The following is a 27,681-nucleotide window of genomic DNA, read 5'->3' on the forward strand; positions in this document are numbered from 1 at the left end:
TCATTGAAGATATGAAAGCAAAAAAAAAATCACATAGGAAGTGGAAAGAATAGCAAGGCCACCCACATATGGCTCTCAAGACTTGGAAAGATAGTGTCAAGAGAGAATACAGCTAGATTAATGAAGGATGTAAAGAACAACAAAAAGATCCTCAGATACATTCAAAATAAAAGGAAGAAGAGTAAGTGATTGTGTACCAGCTGCTCAGTAAGGATAACAATGATAAGAAGTATAAAGATTGTGTATCAGATTTACAGATGATACAAAATTGGGTTGGCTATCCAGTGCCCAAGAAAACAGAAATAAGATTCAAAATGAATTTGACAATTTAGAAAAATGGTGTGTGTGTGTGTGGGGGGGGGGAATGAAATTTAACAGAGACAAATGCAAAGTTCTTCATGTAAGAAAAAGAAATCAAAGTACTTGTGTAAAAAAGCTTGGAATTATAGCTGATTACAAACTAAATATGAGTCAGCAGTGTGACATAGTTGCTGAAAGGGCAAATGCAATTTAAGGCTGCCTCAATTGAAGCCTAGTTTGTAAATCACAGGAAGCAATCATTCCATCTTATTTGGTATTCTTCATCTTCCATCTGAAATACTGGACACCATATTTTATAAAAGATTCAGAGAAACCAGAACAGGTGCAGAAAATGGCAAAACAAGGATGATGAAAGACAATCTGAGTCTTACAAAGCGATTGTGACAACTTGGCATGTTCAGTTTTGAGATAAGTCAAATGTGTGTGTGGGGGTTAGGGTTAGGGACATACAATAGCACTTTGTAAGGTAGTGCAGGTAGTGAAGAGTCCTGGAGCACAGGATGGACTAAATATCTATGGAGATTCTTAGTCATCCAGGTCATGGTTGTCTCAAGTGCATTTTCAAGAGGCCAGTTGCCTCTTGAAAAAGCACCTTTGGGACAGGATGGACTAAATTCACAAGAAATCAGATTATAGTGAATGTTACAAAGCACTTCCTATAATGATAGCAGTTTTAACACTAGAACCATCGGCTAAGGGAGCTGGAGAGCTTGCTTTCAATGTTTGTGTTTAATCAGTGGCTAGACAACCAAATATTAGGGAATGTGTACTTTTGTCCTCAAGAGGCAGTTTCTCTTTCTGTCTTAAATTAAGAACTGTGGTGATGCAGTAGTTAGAATGCAGTTTTACAGACTAATTCTGCCAACTTCCAGGAGTTTGATCCTCACCAGCTCAAGGTTAACTCAGCCTTTTATCTTTCTGAGGTCAATAAAATGATAAAATAAAATAAGATGCTGTCTCTGTAAACCACTTAGAGAGCGCTGTAAAGTACTATGCAGTAGTATATAAGTCTAAGTGCTGTTGCTATTAAATTGCATCTTCCAACTCTATAAATTTATGGTGTGTGTGTGGTGTGTGTGTATTATTTAATAAAACAGAACAGAGAGGAAAAAATAAGAGGAAAAACTAAAACAAAAATAAAAAATGCAATAGTGACAAGATAAATAGGATTCTTATGCATATCAAGATATATTTTATATTTTATATAACCATTTCAATAACAGATAACCATATTTCACTGTAATTGTCCATGCATAATCAGCATCTATAGGCATTTCATTCACAAGATGCAAGTAACTTCCTCTCCACTCCACCTGGTAATTGATGCCATAAATTTGTCTTTCCAATGTTTAAGAACTAATCTCTTGGCAATAATAAGGGCACAGAGAATCAATTAGGGTAACCCTTCAGTTATGCTGTGGGAAGAAATAATTATGTATATTCATTTGACTTTGAAACAAAGTTTAATATTTTCATAGCCACTACTTTGAAATTGATTCACTGTTTCTTTATACGAGAAATACAAATTACACCGGCTCCGACCATAAAAATTATTTTACAATCTTGACTTGGATTACAAAACTTGGTATGACTGTACTAGATGCAACTTAAAAGCTGACTATTTAAACATTTCAGTGCCATTACTTCAGACTCGGCCAATCCTGATTTCACTATATCACACAGTTCTATTTTATAGTAGAATGATTGTTCAAGTCAACAAAGTAATGTGCGTAATAGAATGTGTGGATGACTTTGGAGAGTGAGAGGAAGAGATACTGCCTGGGAAACAGAAGAGAAAAAGGAGCCCCATTAAGTGGCTTAATGGTCAGAAGAAAGAAATTTAGGAAGCACCTGTCCTAATGAGTCAAAATGGTAAATGTGATGGGGGAAAATTTGTATCTTCAAATTTGCAAAATTCTGTTAATGTATAGCGTGATAATAAAATGGAAGTAGTTCATCTAGTTTTGTTTCATTTCAGGCTTCCTGTCTAGTTCACATCACTATAATCGTAAAGTGACTTATTTGTATGAACCAGCCATTTGTAGCTTGTTTATAGCTTCAAATCATAAACCATCAGAACATGGATTAGTGCAGTGTGTAAACTTTATCATTTTGTGGTGAAGTGGCTGATGTAATCCAGGTTCAAATCTCCATTCAGCCATGAAGCTCACTGAGTGACCTTGGAGTAATATTGCTTCTAGTGCCTCTCAGCCTTACCTACTTGGCAGGATTGTTGAAACGATGAACATTCAGTGCTGAGAACTAGGATTACTGCATTGAATAAGAGGATATAAAGAAATAGATTTTTCATGCTGAACTCTGGAAATTTTTCCTGTATCGTTGTGTTTTTCTCATAACTTTTACAGTGCTGTTGTCAAAGTGACATGAGTGAATTTCTCTGATATTCTTAATAATGTAATGCTAAATAAAAGCTTCCAGTTTGGGACTTCATGTGACATTGGTTGGTAATTAAAGACACATTTAATATAATTCAAAACAAGTTAAATTGTCTTCATGCCAAATCCTCAGTCCAGAAATCTTAAGTGTATATTGTATTTTTATAATGCTGAGAATTTCCTTGTCTGTACCCAGTAACCCCCAGGTGCCTACAAATATAATTTTGCATTAGCTATTTCTTCCTTCACGAAACATACATTTTAACTAAAGGGCAGGAACAGTAAGTTACACCACAACACTGCATGGAAAACATCTTGAGCATTCTGGAAATAGAAATACAGCTTTTTAGCTTGATAGTCTTCCAGAAATGCTCACAACAATCTTGAACAGCTCTTTTTTCTCAAAATGGATGTTTTGAATATAAAAGAATTGGATAAAAATATTTTGCACATGCTTACACAAGCAGTAAGATGGCCAGAGAATCCATAGCTCTAGTGACACAGCTGGGAAGCTGGATTTTCAGTGAAAACTTGGAAGACTCACTTGTTGAGTATAGGAAGGAGGTCACTATCTATAAGAAAAAATATTCCCTGATTGCAGGACAAAGTATGTACATCTGTAAGAGAGCATCTGCTTTGGATGTGGAAGGTCCCAGATTCTATTCCCTCTCCCTCTGTATTTCCCAAGGGAGCTGTGCAAGACTCCATCAGCAAATTTAGAATTATTTTGGAACTGATGTAGATGAACAGGGATCTAGTCCTAAAACAATAACCTCTATTGAGGAACAACTGTAGCATAAAAGTGCCTGCTAAGATTTTTCCATTTTACAATCCCATGTGTAGATACTGGTACATTCAATTAATAAAACCAGAACTAGGTAGAAAGTGGGGGAGGGAGTTCTGATTTTAGATGATTGGATGATTCCTTGACCAGGAAACGAAAAAATAGGAACTATCTAGATCAGTGATGGCTAGCCTTTTTTGGCTCCCGTGCCAAAAGTAAGGGGAGCGCAGGGGGATCATGTGTGCATGCATGCACAACCAACGCCCCCCACTTTTGGCATGGTCTCCAGAGGCTTTCTAGGGGCCTGGGGAGGGTGAAAACTGCCCTCCCAGAGGCCCTCTGGAGGGCAAAAAACGGCCCTACAGGGAACCTGGAAGTTTGGGAATGGTGACTCGCCATCACGGATCTAGACAGATGAACATCCCTTTGAAGCTGTAGCTTGCACATACATCCTGTAACTGTGGGCTCCCACAGCAACGTAGTGGGAGCCCACAGTTATAGGATGTATACAGCAACAAAATTCCCTTACTGCTGTTAATAAAAGGAGCACCTTGTGGTAGGATTACATATTGCAATACATTTATATAACCAAACATTTAATCATATTTTGCCAAATAAGCAATGGTTTGTTTAACCATATTTCACCATATATTTCTTTTTCTCCCAAACAAGCTTAACAATGTTAAAAACTCAAAATCCCTTCCTCCCCCCTCCTCAAAACAAAACAAAACAAAACAAAACAAAACAAAACAGACTAACTGTCTAAAAATAAACAATTCAGGATTTTCTTTTCTCAAAAGTTTGATAATATTAGCAACTGCCAAAAGTTGTTTCTTTCATAAACAATTGCTTATGTATTGCAGTGGCTGAGTTTTCACAGAACACTAATCTAGGACCAAACTAACTACATACTGGTTTAGAACAAACTTCACAGGTTCTTGAAATCCATAGGTTGTGTGCTTTTGAATGTCAGTTTCTGGGGAATAATAAATTGCAGAAAGTTTTTGCAATTGTATTTTGCTTGTGGGCTTCCCAGAGGCATCTGGTTGACCATGGTGGGAAACTAAGTGATGGATTTGATCAGTTTATTTTATTTTTGCAGAGTTATTTTTATCTAGATTCAAAGTATGGTGGAAGTGTAAAGATAGAAGATGTATTTCACAAGACCAATATTTCAAATTCTTAAGAAAAAGATGACAATGTTTTTTTTTTGTTTTTTTTTTTTGTTTCGTATCAGTTTTTGGAACCATCAAGGTTACAACTATATTAGTTGGATGGCTGTTCAGTGAGAGGTGTATAATTAGCTAAATTTTTAATAGTCTTTACATTTGACAAATGGGAACTTGGGAACTTTCAGGGAAGACATGGCAACTGAAAATGAAGAGCCAGCAAGTAGACTATTTGTTTATAATTCCTCTCTGGACAAGAGAGGACTTGACATTGTCCATACATTCTCCACACAGTTGCTTCTCATAAGGAGACTGCAACATAGCATCTCTAGTGGATTTGAGCTCTGGGAGATGAGGGAATAGCCCTCTTTTTTGCAAAAGCCACTGTTGGTACTTTCAAAATGACACTGGGTTGCATTTTTCTTTTCTAGTCACTTTCAAAAATGGCTTTGTTAACTACTTTAGATTCATGGGTAATTGTATCACTGGGTGTGTTTCTTTCAATCTTAGTGTAAAAGATTTAAATACAAGCTTAACAACTTAATTTTTTATTTTTGGGGAATCAACAGCAAAAGGGTGGTTCGAATTTTGATTTTGGAAAGTTACAAAAAGAGAATGATCCAGATTGATTCGAAATAAGATTTTGAAATTAATTATAAGAATCCTTCCCAGGAGAAAATAGTTTTGTTTGAATTCTCTTTAAAAAAAATGATAGGATGAGGAGGATGGATACTAGTGGGAACCAGAAGCAACTAAAAGGATAAGAATGCTTAAATGGAGCAAAGTATTTTAACATTGTAAATATTGAGGGATATTTTTGAACAATGAACCCAGAAATTAATTTTAAGTGGGTTTGCCTCTTGAGTGCGTTTTTTTTAAAAAGACTGACCGATCTGAAAATGGATTTAAAAATGACAGGGTACAAAAATGGTATAGAAAAAAATACTGTCATCAAAAGAAACTGGCTGATGTCTTAATGAAAAGGGGTATACAAATAACATATCAGAAGAATGACTTGGATAACTGTTAAAACTAAAGTATTTTGTGAAAAGGGGCAAAGGAAAAAGGAAGAACATTATTTGAAGGGATTAAAGATCAAGATTGTTAAAAGTAAAGGGAAGAAATATAACATTAGTTTATTTAATCACAGTTAAAATAACCGTTGTTATTTCCAGTAATATTTAGTGGACTTTTGCTGATCAGAATTGAATGAGAAAGCTTTAAGGATAAATGGATGGATGGATGGATGGATGGATGGATGGATGGATGGATGGATGGATGGACGGATAGATAGATATAGGTAAGACATGAGATATGAAAGCCAGTTGGATGACTTTCGTCCAGTCAGTCACTCACAGTCCAACCCATCTTACAGGGTTGTTGTAGAGAAAATAGAAAGGGAGAAGGTATGTTGGGTATGTTCGCTGCCTTGAGTTGGGTGTAAAAATAATAAAGGTATGATATAAATTGAAAAAAACCCAAAATATGGGAAGAAGAAATAATTTATTATATTTTAAGATAAGAAGATAAATTGCTAAAGTTGTTCATACTTGTGATGAAAAGGGAAGCCATTTCTTTGTTTACTATATTCTTATTTTTTCTGTCTTTTTTATTTTCTATTTTTATTTTCTGCACTTTATTTTTTTATCCTGGTAGCAGTTTTTAATCTTTTAATTATAATTTTAATAACATTACTATAAACAAGATAAATGCAGGCTTTGGCTCTGCCTATCCCCATAAGCTTTGATTTGCCATTGATTCCCTGGAATGCTGTTCAGAACAGTGGATGTAGCCATGCATAGTGAAAGTCAAACTTAATTTGTATTTGCTGTGTTTTCCAAAAGGAAACACATGGTTGTAATGTTTGAGTTTGTCCCCTTTCCAGATAGTATAAGGTATATTGACTTACACTTCTTTGTATTTTACACACTCCTACAACCTTCCCAGCCCTGTACCCTTCAAATATGTGGGACATAGAATCATAGGCAAAAGGGGGCCTTGAATATTATTCAGTCTCTCTCCCCACTCACTGCAGGAATCCACTGCTGTAGCATCACTGACAGATGGCTATCTAACCTGTTTAAATCCTTGTGGTATAAAAGATCCTGCCTGTTCCCAAAGCAGTCTATGTTTATTATTAGGAATTTCTTCCTGATGTCCAACTGAGATCTACTTCCTCATAACTCTTTTGGTGTTCTGCAACAATTATGTTCATAAATCCTATTATACTCAGTGCCCCCATGAATCCCTAATAAGACTTTCACCACCAGCCCCTTCTTTGTCTTGGTTTCTTTCTGGATAGGCTCCCGTTTCTCAGAGTCCATTCTAATTTGTGGTATTAAAAATGGGTCATAGGCAGACCATGCTCACCCTGGTTGCGCAATGGCAAAAAACATTGTGATACATCATGTGATGCGATAAAATTTGACACCTGTGTTATAGATGTAAGATTTTCATTTCAAAACCTGAGATTAGGGATATAATAGTAATAATAATAATAATAATAATAATAATAATAATAATGCAGTGAGTGCAGCAAAATCGCACAAACTGATTACAAAGTTAGACATAACTGAGGTGCTAAATTAATCCACTGGTCATTATGTAAAAAATATGACTTACCTATATCTGAAAAGTCATGGAAACACAAAGTGGAAAAAGTTGTAGAAAATGAGAAGGTGACGATCTTGTGAGGCTTTCAAATACAGACAGATTGCTATTTGGAACTCAATATGCTAGATATCAGAGTTGTTGAAAACTGAAACTTACAATTTATTGATGTCGCTGTACCAGGAGACGCGAGAGTCAAAGAAAAAGAAGTGGAAAAAATCATGAAATATCACGACCTGGCCATCGTGATTGTGGAAGGAGCATGTAACAGTGATGCCATTTGTTGTTGGGGTACTTCGTACCATGTTCATAAATTTACATCAAGAAATTGCAGCTTCCTGCAATAACACCAGCGGAACTGCAAAAAACTGTGGTACTCGGAATATAGTACATTTTAAGAAGATACTTGGTCAATACCTAGGATGCTGGCAGCAACCCATATCAACCATCAGAGCCAGTCAATGATATTTGTGATACATTTTAAAATATTCAGTTGACTGAGTTTCATGTAATATCAGTAATAATAATAATAATAATAATAATAATAATAATAATAATAATAATAATATTCAGAAAGATGCAACTAAAGGAACAACACCTGAAAACTACAGACCAATAACATGCTTGCCAACAACCTTCAAATTACTCACAGGCATTATTGCAGATAACATGATGGATTATTTGGAAACAAACAACATCTTGCCTGTAGAGCAAAAAGGCAACAAAAGAAGGAGCAGGGGCACAAAAGATCAGCTTCTAATTGATAAAATGATATTAGAAAATTGTAAGAACAGAAAAACGAACTTGAATATGGTCTGGATTGATTACAAAAAGGCATTTGACTCACTGCCACATAGTTGGATCATAAAATGCTTAGAAACAACTGGCATTAGCAAAAATATTACATCCTTTACTGAAAAGGCGATGAAACAATGGAGAACTGAGTTGGCAGTAGGGAATGAGATCTACGGAATGGTTAATATCAAGCGAGGAATTTTCCAGGGTGATTCACTTTCACCTCTTCTCTTCATCATCGCAATGATCCCACTATCAGTAATCTTAAAAAAAATGAAATTAGGCTATCAAACAGCCAAAGAAGCTGAAAAAATTTCACATTTACTATATATGGATGATTTGAAACTCTATGGAAAGTCAGAAATAGAAATCCAATCATTGACAAACACAGTCCGAGTATTCAGCACCGATATTTCAATGCAGTTTGGCATGGAAAAATGCGCCACTGTATCCATAAAAAGGGGCAAAATCACTGCATGTGAGGGAATTGAAATGCCCAATGGCCAATTAATTAAATGCAAAGAAAATGAAGCCTACAAATACTTAGGCATTCTGCAGTTGGATAACATCAAGCATGGAGAAGTAAAAACTATTGTCAGGCGAGAGTACACCAACAGAGTTAGGAAAATTTTAAAATCTAAATTGAATGGTGGAAATACAATCAAGGCCATAAATACCTGGGCAATACCAGTTATAAGATACACAGCTGGTATAGTTAACTGGACACAAGCTGATTTGGACCTTTTGGACCAAAAAACCAGGAAACTAATGACAATGCACTACAGTTTACATCCACGTGGTGATACTGATAGACTATATCTGCCCCAAAAATCAGGTGGCAGAGGATTATTACAAGTGAAGCAAACAGTTGAAGAAGAAAAACATGCACTGGCTGATTATTTAAAAGAAAGTCAAGAACATCTATTAATCGAAATAAAGAACAAAAATCTACTGAAGGCCCAACAGACGAAACAAGAATACAGAAAAGATGTGATAAAATCAAGAATGAAGAGTTGGCAGAACAAAACACTGCATGGCCAATTTCTGGAAAAAATAAAAGATAAAGTGGACAGTGAACAAACTTGGTTATGGTTAACAACAGGTACATTAAAGAAAGAAACAGAGTCACTAATCCTGGCTGCGCAAGAACAAGCTATCCGCACAAATGCCATTAAGGCCAAAATCGAAAAATCCTCTGATGATGCCAAATGCAGACTTTGCAAAGAAGCTGATGAAACTGTTGATCACATACTCAGCTGCTGTAAAAAAAATCACGCAGACTGATTATAAATTGCGGCACAATTCAGTAGCACAAATGATCCATTGGAATTTGTGCAAAAATTATAATATTAAAACAGCAACAAACTGGTGGGAACATCAGCCTGAAAAAGTCACAGAAAATCAGATGGTCAAGATCTTGTGGGATTTCCGTATACAAACCGACAAAATACTGGCGCATAATACACCAGACATCACACTGGTTGAGAAAAATAAGGTCACAATCATAGACATCGCAATACCAGGTGATAGCAGGGTCGCCGAGAAGGAACATGAAAAAATCGCAAAATACCAGGACTTAAAAATCGAAATTCAACGACTATGGCACAAACCAGCAGTGGTAATTCCAGTGGTAATTGGCACACTGGGTGCTATTCCAAAAGCACTGGAATTACATTTAAAACAGTTAAAAATTGACAAAATCACCATCAGTCAAATGCAAAAAGCTGCACTGCTTGGATCTGCACGCATATTACGAAAATACGTTACGACGTCCTAGGCCCCTGGGTGGGGCCCGACTAGTAACCAATGCCAAATCCGGCGAAACAACTGGCCGCTGTGATACAATTGTATAATAATAATAATAATAATAATAATAATAATAATAATAATAATAATAATAATAATAATAATAATAATAATCGCAAAATACCAGGACTTAAAAATCGAAATTCAACGACTATGGCACAAACCAACAGTGGTAATTCCAGTGGTAATTGGCACACTGGGTGCTATTCCAAAAGCACTGGAATTACATTTAAAACAAAAATTGACAAAATCACCATCAGTCAAATGCAAAAAGCCGCACTGTTTGGATCTGCACGCATATTACGAAAATACGTTACAACGTCCTAGGCCCCTGGGTGGGGCCCGGCTAGTAACCAATGCCAAATCTGGTGAAACAACTGGCCGCTGTGATACAATTGTATAATAATAATAATAATAACAACAACAACAACAACAATGACTTAACAGTTAATAATAACTTAACAGTTCCTAGGTCCTTGGTTAGGACTCGAGCTGTTGAGCTACCAAGCAACTCCAAAGGCTGTGAATCTCACCAAAGATTAACATAACAACAACAACAATAATAATAATAATAATAATGAATTTATTAACAGTGAATCATGCTTTGCACTCTAAAAGTGATGTTGACTGATTATATCTACCAAGAGGAGAGTGTGGTTGAGGACTCCAGAAGTAAAACAGACTGTGGAAGAAGAAAAACACAGCTTGAACGATTACATTAAGGAAGTAAATAAAAGAGGCCTTTTAAAGGCAACTAAGTCAAAAGCTGAATATAAGAAAGAAGTAATTGAGAAGCGAGCTGAAAATTGGAAAAACAAAGCTATGCATAGCAAATACTTGAAAAATATTGAAGACAAAGCTGACCAAAAGCTAACGTGCAACTGGTTAAGATCAGGAGCACTGAAAAAAGAAACAGAAGGCTTTATTTTGGCAGCTCAAGAACAAGCCTTAGCCACAAACTGCATGAAGGCAAAAATTCAACATGTTACCACCAACAGCAAATGCCGCCTCTGTAATGAGAAAGATGAGACAGTCGGCCACTTGATCAACGGGTGCAGCAAATTTTCACAAACTGACTACCTACAACGCCATGACCACGTTGTTAAGGTCATTCACTGGAAATTGTGCCAAAAGTTTCGATTTGAGTACAGCAAAAACCACTGGGAACATCCGGTTCAGAAGGTTTTAAACATTATTATGTTAATAGGGGATATTTTAAAAGATTCTGTTTCAGTGTTCACATCACAGTTTTCTTAAATTTATTAATGACCTCTTCTTCCATTCTAATATTTAAATTTGTGTATCTCATTATGGCTTAACATAAAAAATAACATTTCAATATTTGCATACTGGAGGAAAAGTAAGTTTATTTTCCTACATAAACATAATAAGAAAACATGGATCTAAGTAGAGTTCTTTAAGTTCAGTTACTCGGGAACAATATAGATTGTCCTTGCTTGGCAAGGTTGATTACTAATAGCACTTAGACTTATATACCACTTTGGAGCCCTCTCTAAGTGGTTTGCAGAGTCAGCATATTGGCCCCAACAAACTGGGTCCTCATTTTACCGACCTCGGAAGGATGGAAGGCTGAGTCAACCTTGAGCCTGGTGAGACTCAAACTGATCCATGACCGTTTGAAGTTATAACAGTCTTTTAAAACAGCTACTTATAATCCATCCTTGAAGTTATGATTGCTGCATAGCATCACCACTATTTTGGCCTCATGATTGCATTTTGGGCATTTGTCAACCATCTCACATTTGAGGGCAATATTCTAAGGGCTGTAAAGCTCTGTGAAGTGGTATATATGTCTGTTGCTATTTACAAGCGTTTGGCTCATCCTGTGGTCAGATGACCATGATGTACCATTTTCCATTTACAGTGTATAATGAGAAATATTTTCTCCAACTCACCATGTTTTTCTGAGTTTTCAAATTTACAGAGAGGTTGAAAACATGAATGGTGACCACCTATCTTTGTGCTGAAGTGTCACAGCTAAGAACTAGAAGTCTCTTCCATAGCTTAGAAGATAAAGCTGGAATTTAATTTATTCCATACTATAGAGAGATGAACTCTTACCACTTGTAAGCTGTTGAGATGTGTTGCAGATGCTTTGATGTTTCAGTGAAAACCACAGTAATATATAAAACTGCCCTTAATCCCTATTACATTATTGACCTATATAGATCAAGTTATTTTCTGCTAACAGTAGCTAAGATTTTCTGGCTAGACCTCTGCTGGGAAACACAAATGTCCTTATAAAGGCATATCTCTACCCCATCATATGTTGTTTTGAATACCACATTATTTTTCCCTTCCATTCAGTGGTGTCTGATTCTCAGAGACTGCTGGACAAATGAACAGTATGTACATATAATGTCTTGAATAAACTGCAGTTAGCAAAGTCCACCTTAACATGCTAAACCTAAAGCAGATAAACCCATATAATACAGCTTAGTGCAATAGTGCAATATATGAACTCAACCTTTCAATTTAAGTACTAAATGCTGCATGTAGCTTTGAATATGCTTCAGTGAATCAGTGTGGGCATAGGATCATGTCTAAGGAAGACAAGGACCCTAATTACAGTGTGTGTGTGTGTGTGTGTGTGTGTGTGTGTGTGTGTGTGTGTGTGTGTGTGTAAACTATGGTTGAGGGAAATTGTCTTGGGAAGTGTTTCTTTTACTCTTTCCTGCAGGCCCTTCACTGAATGTATGCCAAGTCCATTACTGAACGTTCTCTGTTCAGTCCTTGATGCTCAAACTAGAAAAATACTAATTAATGCTAGATCAAGCTAGACCAGCATCAAGATTGAAAGCTGATTTAAGTCCCTGGCTTAAGAGATCAAAGGATGATTAAAATTGACTAGTAATCCTTCAAGGTGCATATTGTAATAAAACATGGTTATCACCAGTGGTGGGTTCTGGATCCCGTCCCAACCTGTACGGTTGTAATGGGCCTGGCAGCATCCACATGGATGCATGCAGCACGCACGCACATGCACACAGTGGGTGCATTCGTCTTAGTGCCTCTGCAATGCTCCAGCTGCTCCTCGGAACGTTACACAGGCATTGTATGCGCCATGAGGAAGCGTGGAAGCCTTAAAAAACAGGTAAGGACTCAGGCGGGTGGGTGGGCCCTCCGGAGCACCATACCAGAACGGTATCCAGTGCTCCGGGCAGGCTCGGGTATGCCCATACAGGGGCGTACCACCTGCAATCCACCACTGATTATCACTGAGCAGGCATGGAAATGGACAGAGGGAAGCAGGCAACATGACTGCTCAGGTAGAATGGACTTGACAAACTAAGATGAGGCTCATGCCCCTCCCTCCTCCCAGGCAGAATCTTTTGGGAATTCTGTGTATACTGTACAATTTCCGGTTAAGGTTGGAGGTTATTTTCCTCAGAGTAGGAAAACTCTGTAGTGGTTGCTTGATGCCTCTATGCTTTGCTGTTTTCATTTGAAGAAAGGCAGAAGCAATTATGTCTTTCCCTTAACAGGGAGCTTTTTAAGGGTCTTTTTCACATTCTGGAGACATGTCCTTAGTGTTATCAAAAGATTCAGAAGAAATTTTAAAAATTACATTGCTAGTGGAGTGGCAGGCAGATCTAAGTGTTCCTTTGCAGGAATCTAAAACAGTGTCTTAGATACATTCTTTGTGTTTCATACTTGTCCCTGAAAGACCTTTTTCTAGGGCAGATTTCATACCAATGCAAAAAAAAAATTATCCCTCAGTTTTTCAGTGCTGCATATAAAAAGGAATGAGCTTTAAGGATTAGCCTGCAATCATCTGACCCTTCATGTTTTGTCTTAAATTAGTTTCTTCTTCTTCCCCTCTGGCTGACACACACGAAATTGCATATCAAACATAATTTTTAGATTTTTTCCCCCTAATTCAACCACCCCCATGCTCAACTGAAATATCTTCTTTTTACTTTTGATACACTATTAAACTGAGGTGCTTGATGGCCAGAGGTTGGAAAGCATGCTTTGGTTGGTTTTCAAGTGGCATGCCTGGAACGTGTGGTGGATGTTGTCATTTCAGTCCTCTATGGGAGTATTGAGTCCTTTTCTCAAGATGGGGAGTAAGGATGGAAGTCTTTGGTAAAAGAGTAATTCTCATATATGTTGGAACCATTGTATTATGTGTGTTGTATTTGGGTTAGTACATTTATCTTCTGTTTCAGTAATAGAACTTAAGGAAGATACTTAGCAGACTTCATGTTACTTAGAGCCCTGGTGGTGCAATGCTTAGCGTGCAGTATTGCAGGCTAATTCACTGCTCACTCCAGGAGTTCGATTCTAAATGGCTCAAGTTTGAGTCAGCCTTCCATCCTTCCAAGGTTGGTAAAATGAGATTGCTGGGGACAATACGCTGACCTTGTAAACTGCTTAAAGAGGGCTGTAAAGCTCTATGAAGCGGTATATAAGTCTAAGTGCTATTGCTTTTGCTATTATTTCATTTTAACAAGATAGGTGCATTTTGTGCTCTTGTGTCTATCCTCCCAGTCTTCTTGTTACTTTAGCAGAAAAATACTTGGGCAGCACCAGCAAATCGTCCCACAGCTCAATGTACAGAGAGTCTTGTATGATTTTTAAAGATGAAGCCAGAAGAATGATGCCATGATGCCTTTGGACTAGACAGGCATACTGTGCAAGTTGACCTTTTTTGAAGAACTTTGAAGGGTAAAATGGATGCCCTAAAGATTAAAGAACTCATATTCAGGTGACCTCTGTGTTCTGGGAAGATTAAAATTAGATGCCTCTTACACCCATTAAATTGTGAAAATGTAGACCCTATCCACTGGTTTAGTAAAAAGGTGAAGCAAGACAGTTAGCTTTTGTAATGCAAGATCTTGGAAAAAGAGTACACTTATCACCGTCCATCTCAGGTTTGGGGCATGTTTGGAAGTGGCAGTAGTTGTGGAAGGCTTGTGGTTGAATCATCAGGCTTACATATGGTAGATCTCTCCATTGCAGATTCCTCCCGTGGAAACAATTCCTCAGGTAAAGAAAGAAAAGCACAGTACCCAGGCTGCTAAGAACAGGGCCAAGAGGAAACCTCCCAAAGGAATGTTTCTCTCTCAGGAAGACGTGGAAGCCGTGTCTGCCAACGCAACCGCTGCCACCACTTTGCTCAGGCAACTGGATATGGAGCTCGTCTCCATCAAGCGACAGGTATGTGTTTTCCCCTGGCAGCTGAGCGAGGCTTCTTTTTAATCATCTGATACATATTTTAAACAATCTCAACTTCACAGCTCCCTGAGAGGATTTATAGCTTGGGTGAGATGTTTTGCATCAGGATGAGACCTGATTAACAAGCTGTCAGTTGCAGTACATTTTAGAGGAGAATTATTTCAACTTGGCTTTCTATTTACAGTGCAGCAAGATGAATTGCCAACTTCCTGTATCTTACTCAGGTCGTCATTACGGATTTCCATAAATCAGTTTCCATGTTTCTCCACACTTTGGGCTTTGTAGTTTCTGAAAACCTTTATATTAGTAATCAATTACTTTATTGATTTCCATCTAAATTCTAATTCTACACATTCAAGTATAAAATCTTAGAATATTTTTTCCTCTGCCTTACCACTTCTATGCAGCTAGCTTTTATTCTTCTATTTCCTCTATTGGTTAGAAGATTACTGCACTGGTTGTTTGTTTGGTTCCATGGGCATCCACTTAACCGTATCCATGTAACAATGATCAGTTATATTTGTCACATTGTCTATTCTACTTGACATTTTAAAAGATTATTTTAATTTTAAAATACATGTAAATGGAAAACTGTGGATTGCAAAGCACAACTTCAACTTTCAGCATCGCCACTGTCATACGTTCCACTGGCAGGTAGATAGATAGTTTTTATTATGATCAGACGTTGGGAAAAAAAAACTCCACAGGCATCTTCACAAAATAAAAATAATGAGTGGCTGCAGTTCAGAGGGTGAGCTAGGGTGGTTGTTTTTTTAAATGCTGTGATGTTCAAAAGAAAGACATAGGCAAGCAATTGGGAACACAATCATTTTAACAATGTAAAGGTTCTGTTGGAAATCTTCCAACTTAGTATCTTTTTTTTTTACAAGTATCAACATTAGAAAGTCTCCAAAGAGGCTAAGAACGAAAAAGCCTGTTCCCCATTATTGCTTCTCAACTACTAAGTTATTGGATGTTTGGGTGGGAGAGGAAAAAGGCAAGACTCCCAATCTTAGTTGGGAAGGGAACTGTGGTTCTTGGAGGAAGCAGGCTCTTGTTTAAATTATTGGGGTGGGGCATAGATAATATTCACCCCATCAATGTTTTAGAGAATATTTGACATTAGATCAAATTTTATGCAACCTTTGTATATTATCCATACTGAAAGAGGAACCTTTCTTTTCAGATTCAAAATATTAAACAAACAAACAGCTCTCTGAAAGAGAAACTTGAAGGGGGAATAGAGCAATATAGGTTACCAGAGGTAAGCTTATGTTCTAATGGGAAATTGTGTGTTTTTCCTTCTTTTCTGAAGTTTATAGAAGGGCACCTGACTAAGTTGATCAAATTTGCCATTTATCCCTATAATTACATTGGGCTTCAGAGGTCCTTCAGGAAATTGTGAGGCCCAGTGCAATTTGGGGAATTACCCCAGTTCCTTTTCTAGCTCCAGTATTGGAGTTAGGATGAGAAGAAGTGCACAGTTCACAATCAGGAACATACCAAAAGCCACAGTCCAGATGCCCTCAAATTTTGACTTGGTTGACGAAGCCAACCCAGGCATGGACTCTTGTAGCTAACTTTTTGCTAAAATAATTGACCACTTCCTTTTATCTCCCTTTTACTTTCTGCTCTTATAAATTAAATGTTGTTAACTAAATAATGGACTATCTCTACAATTTCACTTGAAAAGGGATTTAAAAAAAAACATGCTGAGAAGAATAATGCAGGTTTTATTTAACAAATGACTGCTCAAGCAATGCGTTCACTTTTTAATTTGTATACAGTTTGGGGGCTGAGGTTTAAAAGCACATCTGTTATCTCAGTAAATTATTCTCTTTATGTTTCATAATGCTTAGGTAACATTGAAATTTAATGCACGCTGGACCACAGATGAACAGCTTCTTGCAGTGCAAGGTATGGTGTTGCAAATATATTCCTGTCTGTAGGGAAGATGACCCTGTATCTTGATTTCTGATGGAGCATTTCTGCTTCTGACTCGTGTCTTAGGGTTGATGCTAACTTTGGAGACCTGAACGGCATTTATTGTAAGGTGGTCACACTCATTCATTTTTTCATTGACAATTTCCCATATGCCAGATGATGACTGACCCAGTTCCTCATATTCCAAGTCATGATTGTGGGTTGAAGTGGGTGGAGTTTAACTGGATATGCTAGCCTGATTCTTGTATTTATGATGGTGTGTGTGTGTATTCAGTGTGCATATTTTAAACATAAGAATAGTTTCTCTCCGTGTGTGCATGCACTGTATGCAAAATGTGCCCAATTTCAGATACTTACAAGGGTGTGCTTATAAGAAGAGGTCCATGTTTTTGCTTTCGTCAGGTTGTGGAAACATATTTATTAAATATTTAGAAATACGGCTTGTGGGATCAGTCATTAGCATTCATTTATTTATTTATCATATTTGTATGCCCAGGGGCACTGAACATATTTGAGATGAGTCATAACTGGCTTGTCCAGGCAGAGGAGGCAAGTCTTTTCAAGCCTACATTCTATTCTGCAGCCAGTGATGCTGTTTTTATACTAATAGAATAGAATAGAATACTTTATTGTCATTGTACGTATATACACAGTATACCCATACAGTGAAATTCACATAACACCCAGAGACCAGGCCCAACACACATGACAATCCCCAAACACACACACACAGACACACCAAAATTCCCCGCCTCTAAACCAACCAAGCATCCACACAACAGACCAAGTAATTCTGTCCAACAGCTCACTGATGGCCGCCCTTTCGTACATTGTTGAATGCAATTATAGCTCTGGGATAAAAACTATTCAGAAGACGGGTGGTCCGAGTTTTAATTGTTCTGTATCTTTTGCCTGAAGGCAACAGTCCAAAAACATTGTAAGCAGGAGGAGAGGAGTCTCTGAGAATGTTGTGCAACTTCCTCAAACAGCGAGATGCGAAGATGCCGTCCAGGGCTTGTAGCTGGAGCCCAAGGATATTCTGGGCAGTTTTAATGATTCTCTGCAGAGCTTTTTTGTCCGCTGCAGAGCTGCTCCCATACCATGCAAGAATGCCATATGTCAGGACACTCTTAATGGTGCTGCAATAGTAGGACAGAAGTAGATGCTAAGATAGATTTATCTTCCTGAGCATTCTCAGGAAGTACAGCCTCTTCTGTGCCTTCTTCGCAAGCTTGTTATCATTCATAGTTCATGAGAGGTCCTCCGAGATATAAATGCCCAGAAATTTAAAACTACCAACCCTCTCCACCTCTCCATCACCTATATGCGATTCCCATCTGAGAGCTTTGTTTCTCCTACCCACTATGAGAAATGTGAATGTCCCAGTGATAAGTTGAAACAGTGCTCCCATTCCTGCAATAGTGATTGGCAATGAATCTGCAGGGAAATAGAATTGTGATTGAGTAGATTCAAGTACAGCAACACATCTGATTGAGAGATGATACAACTAGCATTAATGCAGACTAGGAAAGGGAGGGCATCATCAAGGCCATAGGATTGAAGAAATGCAGTGGTGGCATTTGGATCTTGCTCACAAGATGCCAAAAGGAAAGGAGAAGCTCCTGGAGTAAAAGGTATATTAACCACTTAAAAGATCCAGCCAGCATGTCTTAAAATTGATAATCAGATTATTTAATGATATTATCACCGAGGTTTACACAAAGTCATTAATTTCAGGGGATCATTGCATATCCAGATTTGAGAAGCTCTATATTAATCAATTAAATATTTTAGTAGTAGTGTAGTTGCTTGTGCTGTTAATATTTTGTTTCATTTTAAAATGATTTTGGAATATTTACATCAAGAATGTGAACATACTTGTATAGATGCAATAGAAAAATGTAGCAAACAGATTAAAAAGGGGAAATAATTACACAGCGTATAGAGTTTAGTTTTTTTGCTGCCTTTAAAAAAAGCAATGAACAATTAAAATTAAAATCACCATATTCACCTTGCCTTGATATGATGTTTTTCATCATTAGAGCAGCATACTAGATAGCATATTATATTCACTGGGCTACCCAATGGTGAAGTCCTTCACAGTACTCTTGATGCTTGATGGTGTATCAAGTTTTCAGGATTGCTTCACTTTTAAAAGATTGTTGCTGGGTTTTAATTTGTTGTTAACAAATTCACCAGCTGGGCTTTTGAATTGGATGACCTTAAATTAATTTATAACTATCATTTTATTTACACTTTGTGAGAAGCAGTGATAAGTAAAGTACACAACAGAAGAAAGAATAAAGGGGGGGGATCTCAGTGTGGGAAAAATTAAAAGGAAATATAGCTAAATCTATATTTGGCCATAAGAAATATTTTCAAACATATAGTTTTAGTAACATAATTGGTTTAATTGGTTTTATGATGAGTCTAAATTGTAGAGTTATCTTGCATGAAATTGGTGGCCATGTTTGATGAATAAAATTCAATAATAAATAAATAACCATATTGAGGCAGAATCTTAAGAAAGCCAGGATTTATCACTCTTCTATAAACCTATAATTGGTTTAGAAACAGTGTGACCCTTGATGTATCCATTAAATTTAGTTGTTGACTTTGAAACTATAAATAGCATATCCATTCAATCTCAAGGAGGTTCATTTACTGTGTCAATAAATTCTCTACAACCTCTACAGCATGCATTTTTTGCAGTACTGTTGATGCAAATACCCGCTCATCAAGTTTTATTCTGATATCTCATTCAAGGTCACAAGGGGATCTAGGCTAAATTTTCACAGCCATGTCTACTGGATGATCTTAGGCCACTCAGTCTAATCTAGCTTCCTGCATGCTTGTGAAAATACATGCTGCTCTGAACACAATTCCTTAGTATGAGTTTAAAGGTTACATATACATTTCCTCTGGGCTTCAGAAATGGTCTTGAAAGATATGTTTTCTTTTGTAGCAATCAGGAAATATGGTCGTGATTTTCAAGCAATCTCTGATGTCATTGGAAACAAATCTGTGGTGCAAGTGAAAAACTTTTTTGTAAATTATCGGCGGCGTTTTAACATAGACGAAGTTCTACAGGAGTGGGAAGCTGAGCATGGGAAGGCCGAGACAAATGGAACCAGTACACAGAAACCTGTCAAATCCCCGGATAATACTATTAAAGTATCTGAAGAAGAAGATGAGGTAGTAGTAGGTTTTATTTTATTATTTGAGAGCACTATGTATTTATTGTCCCAAACTGGATTATAGTGTTTTTGGTAGTATCAACTCTTTGGTTAGCTTTTGGATAACTGTACTATGTAATCTTTGGGACCTAGTGGCTCAGTGGCAAAGACGCTGAGTTTGTCAGTCAGAAAGATTGGCAGTTCGGCGGTTCGAATCCCTAGCGCCAGGTAACAGAGTGAGCTCCCATTACTTGTCCCAGCTTCTGCCAACCTAGCAGTTTGAAAGCATGTAAAAATGCAAGTAGAAAAAATAGGAACCACATTTGATGGGAAGGTAACAGTGCTCCATGCACCTTTGCCGTTTAGTCATGCCGGCCACATGACCACAGAGGCGTCTTCGGACAGCGTTGGCTCTTTGGCTTTGAAACGGAGATGAGCCCCACCCCCTAGAGTCGGGAACGACTAGCATATATGTGTGAGGGAAACCTTTACTGTTACTATATAGCCATGCTGTTTGGAAATGGATGTCATCACTTAAGGTCATGGTTGTCCCAACTGTGCTTTTCCAAAAGGCAACTTGTTTTAGTTTTTTTCTTTGAAAATGTTTTGCTTCTCATCCAAGAAACTTCTTCAGTTCTTGGATGAGAAGCGAAATGTTTTCAAACAAAAACAAAGTCCAGTTGCCTTTTGGAAAAGCACCTTTGGGTCTCTCAGGGGTATCATAGTGTAATCTATAAAATCCTCCTTTTCAGTCATATTTGCTCCCCTGGTTTTCGTTTCATACTTTTTAATATTACTATGCATTTGTAGTGTGGTTTTAGACTATTATTTGTAGTTTTTAATTTATTTTGGCATTATTTACAATTCCATAAATATCTGAAGCAGTGAAACAGAAATGTATAAATTTGTGGCAAAAGTTTGACATTTGCGCTAACATTTTTTTCCTCTTTCTCGCTTCATTGGAAATAATGCTTCTGATGATAGATCTTGGTGTTTCAGAATTCTATTTGTTTTAGACAATTGAGAATTCCAATAATAGAATCTGAGGAGAGAGAGGCTTATTAATTTATTGCTCTACATAACTATCTGTGGGTTTTCCTTTCTTTCAATGTCTGCTCTTCTTTCTTAAACCAGAAATGAAATGAAATAAAAGGGGTATGTGCACGTGCATAAGAAAATAATTTTAAAATGTTGCTTACTGCTACCATCCTTTTCTTCTATTGCAGGCTACTTCTGTTTTGGATGTCAGATATTCATCCACTTCATGAAAAACTCAGGTAGCCTTGAACAATGTTATGTTTGACTACTATGCTATCTGAAATATCAGGTATTAGCAAAACTTCGGACAGCCATCTGCATCATAACTCTGTGGACAAGCAGCTATTACCAAAAACGAGAGAGAGAAAGAGAGAGGACAGATCACAAATATGGGCAAACACTACTGTTCCTGTTCTGTATTTGCCTTAACTTTCTCTTCAATCTTCCCAACCAACCACCAATCCAATCTCTGCAACTCCTGGAACAAGCTCTCAGATTTCAACACCATCAAGTTTTAAAGCATCAGTGACTTCTTGAACCATCTACATCCCTTTCTGTAAACTTTGATTAACCAACCTGGCTCCTCGTCATGTTCACAAGTTACCTCCTGACATCAGGGGCATTTCTAAAAAAATACTCTGTATTAAGATAATAGTATGCATTTCTATATGCCCTTGTATGATTTAAACTTATTTTTTATGATATAATCATTGCTGATAAGGTAACCTTTTATTTTATTTTTTTAATGAGTGAGTTTCCTGTTAAGAAACGTATTGTGTTTAGGCTAATTAATCCTTTCAAAAGTGATGTCCTCCAGTGGTCCCAATACTTGGAGGAAAGCTGTGCTAGTTGGTCTAGTAGTTTATTTGAAATTAATGAGGGGGGGGGGGAGATGTGATTTTCAGAATAGAAAACAGATTTTTCCTGTGTCTTAATTCTGTTCTTATAATCAATTCCTCCTTAGAAAGCTCACTGATATTAATTGTGATTTTTATTATTATTATTATAATTATTATAATGAACCTTTTTATTTAGTGCAAAAGGGAATGTGCAGTGTGTAACCTTGCTTTGATTCTATATATACATATACTTTGCCATTCAGTGGACTTGCATTATAATCTCTAGGTGAGTAGCAAAATAAGTGATTTGATTGGATATCCTGGGGTTTAAGACATAGCAACAGCTTGTTCTAATTTGAGGTGCTTTTAGACCGCTGCATTGGGGACCTCATTTTCTATTGAGGTGAGTGGAAGCTACCTCTTAGCTTTCCATGGTTAATTGCTGGTCTGGATGAGAGCTTAGTAGCAGTAATCACAAATCCAAAATAGAGTGCATCAGTAGTTAAAATGCTTGTTGGCAAGTAATCTTCCAATCATACATTTTATTCCATTTCCACCCAAGCCATGGCTCTCCTCAGATGACTCTAGGCATTTGGCTTTGACAGCATGAGAGGTCCATTCTTCTAAAAGATGCACAGATGTGGGGTTTTTTAAATCAGTGAGTTAGTTCTAACAATAGAAAGTTAAGTTAGTATTTTATTTGGGCATGCAGCAATATTTCCCCCCACATTGACTTTGGTATCTTCTCAATTCAAATGCACAAATCAGATAAAAATGAACTTGTAACTACAGTTACTTTTTCAGTTCCTGAAGACAGTGTGTGAAATAATTTACCCCTAGCAATTGATTTAACAATTAACAACTGCAAAAAAATGTTTCCTTCACTCATAGCTTATTATGTTAGGGCTTGCCTTTGTCAGCTAGGATTGACTCACCTATTTACCAATTAATAATTAAATGTTGCAATGACACCACAACAAGTGCTAGAAAAACACCAGAAATGTTTGAGTTGGGTGACCCTGGTCCGGGCATAACCATTAAGGAAATCTTTCTCTGTCTGTAAGAAGAGAAGCCATGGAGAAGTCTTAAGAATCAATAGAGAATAAATCTTTAAAAAGAATGACAAACAGCTGGTATAATGTAGAACAGAGAAGTAGAAAAGCCCTAAGATGCATATGGCAAAACCCATGTGCCCCCCCCCCCAAATTATCTTCCAGTAATACTGCTTTATGTTTATGAAATCTGACTCAAATTATCAGCTCTGGGAAATTGTTATTTTGTGTATTTTAAATACCCAATTCATGCTTCTCCAATTTGGCGTTACAGGATGTGTTGATATTTTAGTCTTTAGTTACGCTGTTTGGAAATGTAGGCGTCATCTGGAGGGTGCCAGGTTGAAGAAACAGATTTATTCTCTTTATGTGAAGCTGAGTGTTGCTAAACACTTTAAAATGTTTTGATAAAGAATTGGCATATTTTAATTATGTTATAAGGCAAACTTGGTATATGATCCAGTCCTTTTGGGTGGGTGGGATGATTTTTTAAATCTAGCTACAATGATAGGCAGTGTGCAATTTTATAAAATCTGAAAAATATATATGTAAATATTTTATATTCTATTAGCAAAAAAATTAGAATAAGATAGAGCAGCAGAAGTGGACTGCCTGAAATCTATGTTAGCTAAGAGCTAAAATGTATGATAATTGCTTTATGTGATGTGTGTATTGTTGGGTTGTACCATTTTAGACTGCAGCAAAAATTGAATGTTCATAAGCTCCACCATATTTTTATACACAAAAATTTGGAAGAACATATGCACAGCTTTGTACATTGTTGCATACACACGTTCTACTTAATTTCCTTGGTCACAAATGGGTTGAACCAACTATAATGGTTGGTTCAACCCATGGTTCACAGATAACAATGGTTATAACTATGGGTCACACAACATGCTAAACCAAAACAAAATGAGATATATTCCGCATTTTTGTTTATCTGGAACAGATATTGCATTGATATTCAGTTTGCCAAAAACCAGTGATCTGAGTCTTTCTAAATTACTGTCTTTTAAACAAGTTATAACAATGTTTGCACTTTTTTTTAAAAAACAACATTGATATGTAGATTTCTTAAAACAAATTTACAGTTCATTTCTTTCATCCCTATTCGTTTCAGTAACATATAAACAACATTCCTTCTTCTTGAATGACATTACTAACTTAGTGACCCTAAAGCTGTTTAATCCTAGTGAAAAACAGATGAATACAAAGTGAAGGTTCCTTTTAATGTGGTGCTAATAGTAAGTAATCCATAGAAGTGGTTTGTCCTTCTTCTCCAAACAGGCCCCAGGGACCTCCTGAATAGAATGAGAGAGGAGGAGGAGGAGGAACTGGGCTTAGGAGGTCATAGTAACTGAACAGAAATCTCTCTCTCATGAGCAGAAACATCATCTGTATACCATCCAGATTTTTCTAGAACAAAGGTGAACAAGACAAAAGTTCATTAGGTAACTAGTTCCTTGAACATAAATGAATTAAATCATATTTTCATTATGACATTGTTAACATTTAATCACTGCTCCAGCCTCAAGTGGTACAATTAAATGATGAATCTAATAATCATGTGGCTTAGCTCTGAATACTAATATGTTGCATTGCTCTCTTTTGTGAATTTACCAAACAATATAATCAGAAAAAGATTCAGTTTTGGCTCATTCCCGAGGAAATTGACACAGAATCCCTCTATGAGGACGATAACTTATGTATATTTTCTCATTGTTTCATTACTATCATATTGTAGATTTCCCCCCTGTTAACTAAACTATGCTTGTAATTGTTCCATTGTGAAATGGAAAACTTATTTAGCTTTTAGGTTTTTTTTAAAAAAAAATCTGATGTTTTTGTATGGGACAAACCAGATTTATTGTTCAAGCATTATTTAATCAAGGCTTCATGTACTGATTTCGAAGGGTCCACAAAGATTGCTACATAATATGTAAAACTCACATTTTGTTTTCTTAAACTAGCAATGTGAATGTTATAGTTATATATATTTTGTGGAAGATGAAAATTTTTATTTCTTATTAGGTATAAATTATTGTGCATAACTATAGTATCACAAAAAGTGATATTTCTTTTTTTTAAAAAAAACCAGCAAAACCATAGTTTTAGAAATCTTAACCAATGTATTGTATATGCACCAGAATTTTACATTTGTTCTATTTAATTTTTAAATGTAGTTGTGTAACATGACAGTAAATTTTTCATTTTCCCTGCCTCCTTGCTCCACTAGAATACGTTATTACTTGAATATTATATCTTAACTAGATTGAAATGCAGCAATTAAACATCTGTAATCTAGAATGAAGGGAACAGAGGAAGCAATATATATGATTCCATGTATAATACAGAATTTCTTGTAACATACATGTACAATCATACATGTTTAGTAGTAGTTATAGTGGTAATCCTGGCAAACAGGCTGTTGTAGACATATTTCAGGGATTTTTAAATACATTTTGTGAAGTTAGCCTCTTTTACTGCTTCTTTCTTGTTAATAATAACAGTTACAGTGATAGTGGGATATTGCACCCACTGGTTTGAGGTCCTGACCCATGTGTGACTGTTATCCCATGTCTCCTCATTTTCAACAGAAGCAGTGAAAGGAACCTCTTGCCATTTATGACTACACAGCTGTTAAGTGTTCAACATATTCAGGAAGTCTGCATTTTCTGATGTAGGTGAATCTGGTCTTATCTCTGCCTTTCATGTCTTCTGCTAACCAGGCAGAGATCAGACCCCGCAATGAGTGTTGTGCATGGAGGGTACCTATGGAGAGAGAAGACGTTGGTCTTATATCACTCTGGAAGTGAAATTAAATCAATGAATTAGTAGTCTCTTTGGCTATGTGTAATTCTCTAATAAGAAGAAAAAAGTTCCCTCTTTTCTAAAACCCAGTAGTTTTATTGCAATATCAGCAGATCAAATTCAAGAGAGAGCTGCTTCTTGGGGTAGGGAGGGGGAGAAATCTATAGGTATCTTGAGCTCAAGGAATTAGATTGATTGTTCTGTGGCTCTTGCTCTGGGGTAAAACAATACCCAGATTTTCTCTGCACTTTTTTTTTTTTAAAGGTGTTAAATTATGATCTTGGCAATTTCCCCCATTTTAGATAGCTTTTGGCTAAAACATTTTAATTTAAATTCTCTCCTCCTTTCCATCATTCTAATAAGATATTGGTATTCTTGCACATCAAATACGAGTCTATCGTTTTGTTAGGTTAATAGCTCACTGCATAAAAGGGGTTTATAAAATTTGGAATTTAACATTAATTTAAAAAGCAAAGGGTGCAAGCAGAAGTTATAAGAAAGATATAACTCCTCCCTCCAGTCTATATTTTTTTAAAATGTAGAAAAGATGTGGGCCAAAGTATACAGCTAAGGGCTGCTATTGTTAACGAAGATCAGAATTTCAATTTGATTAGCTCCACTATGGATAGTAGCTAGTTGAAACCCAGCATCTTGTGTGATGTTCTACTCCATAGAAGCGATGCAGTTCTAGATCCAATTTGCTGGGCATTGAGACTGCATAGCTTTCATTCATTTCTACAGGGTGGGTGGGATAGAAGTACAGGAATTCCCTGGCTGCATGTATTCTTACAAAGGAGAGGGACTATACATCAACAGTGCCTGTTAGATTGATGCCTCTGTGGACGGTAAAGCACAATTACTGCAAAAGCTACAGTTCTGAAACAGAAGGTCAGTATATGTCTGTGCATGTTGTATATTAATGAATGTTTACATTCATGTTCTCATTTAAATTTATATTGGCGTGTATATTATTGCATTATTTAGACCATCCTCCTAGAACCTATTGTATTCCAGATTTGTTGGAGCTTCAATTCCCAAAATTCTCAGCCAGCATGATTATATATTTTGGGAGTTGTAATCCCATAACATTTGGAGGACACCAAATTGAGAAACATTGATATAGTTTTTATCAACTTATGTTAAATTCTCATAGACAGCTTTTATAGATCTTTTCCCTCCCTCTCCAATATTTTATGATGTATAATGTTACGTTTGCAAATATAATAAAATTCTGTATAGCCTTTGAACTGATAAAAATACTTTGCATCAGAGCGGGTTGGTTTTTTTTAAAAAAAGTATTATAATGCTGTTGAAAATAATATTTTTCATATTTTTTCTTTCACATTTTGGCTTGTTTTTTTCCTATTTAGTACACCGCTGGTAATTAATGTTCATAGAATTATAAAGCTACTTTCAGCTACATTGAAAAATAACAATTGAGAGATTCTTTTCTTTGAATTGTCAATTTTCAGGTTCGAGATTCCCCCCCCCCCCTGAAATTTTCTATATTTAGTTTTTCTATTTATTTCCAATGTTTGCTGACATGACATTAATGAACCAAAGATCAAGCCACCGATATAATTCTATATGTCTCTAAAGGCCTCCTCCTTCTAAAATGAATAGATCATAACTGGTTTATGTCACCTTCTAGAACAGTGTTTCTCAACCTTGGTCACTTGAAGATGTCCGGACTTCAACTCCCAGAATTCCCCAGCCGGCTGGCTGGGGAATTCTG

At 36.6% G+C, this 27,681-nt stretch overlaps 1 protein-coding gene across 4 annotated transcripts in view; it reads left to right on the forward strand.

The window, feature by feature from the left end:
• The window catches only part of RCOR1 (REST corepressor 1), a 158,881-nt gene extending 131,666 nt beyond the window's left edge, over positions 1-27,215 (forward strand). Inside the window, exons 8-12 of one of the 4 annotated variants that reach the window (XM_032234680.1) lie at positions 14,853-15,065; positions 16,270-16,347; positions 16,943-17,000; positions 19,993-20,225; positions 21,430-27,215. In XM_032234680.1, the coding sequence (XP_032090571.1) occupies positions 14,853-15,065; positions 16,270-16,347; positions 16,943-17,000; positions 19,993-20,225; positions 21,430-21,471 (624 nt within the window). In that variant the 3' untranslated portion in view covers positions 21,472-27,215. The remainder of the gene's footprint in view (positions 1-14,852; positions 15,066-16,269; positions 16,348-16,942; positions 17,001-19,992; positions 20,226-21,429) is intronic. The other 3 variants (XM_032234688.1, XM_032234697.1, XM_032234705.1) reach the window with 3 other exon arrangements.
• The last annotated feature ends 466 nt before the right edge of the window (positions 27,216-27,681 follow it).

The sequence above is a fragment of the Thamnophis elegans genome, chromosome 1 (genome assembly GCF_009769535.1).
Source record: "Thamnophis elegans isolate rThaEle1 chromosome 1, rThaEle1.pri, whole genome shotgun sequence".
Lineage (NCBI taxonomy): Eukaryota > Metazoa > Chordata > Lepidosauria > Squamata > Colubridae > Thamnophis > Thamnophis elegans.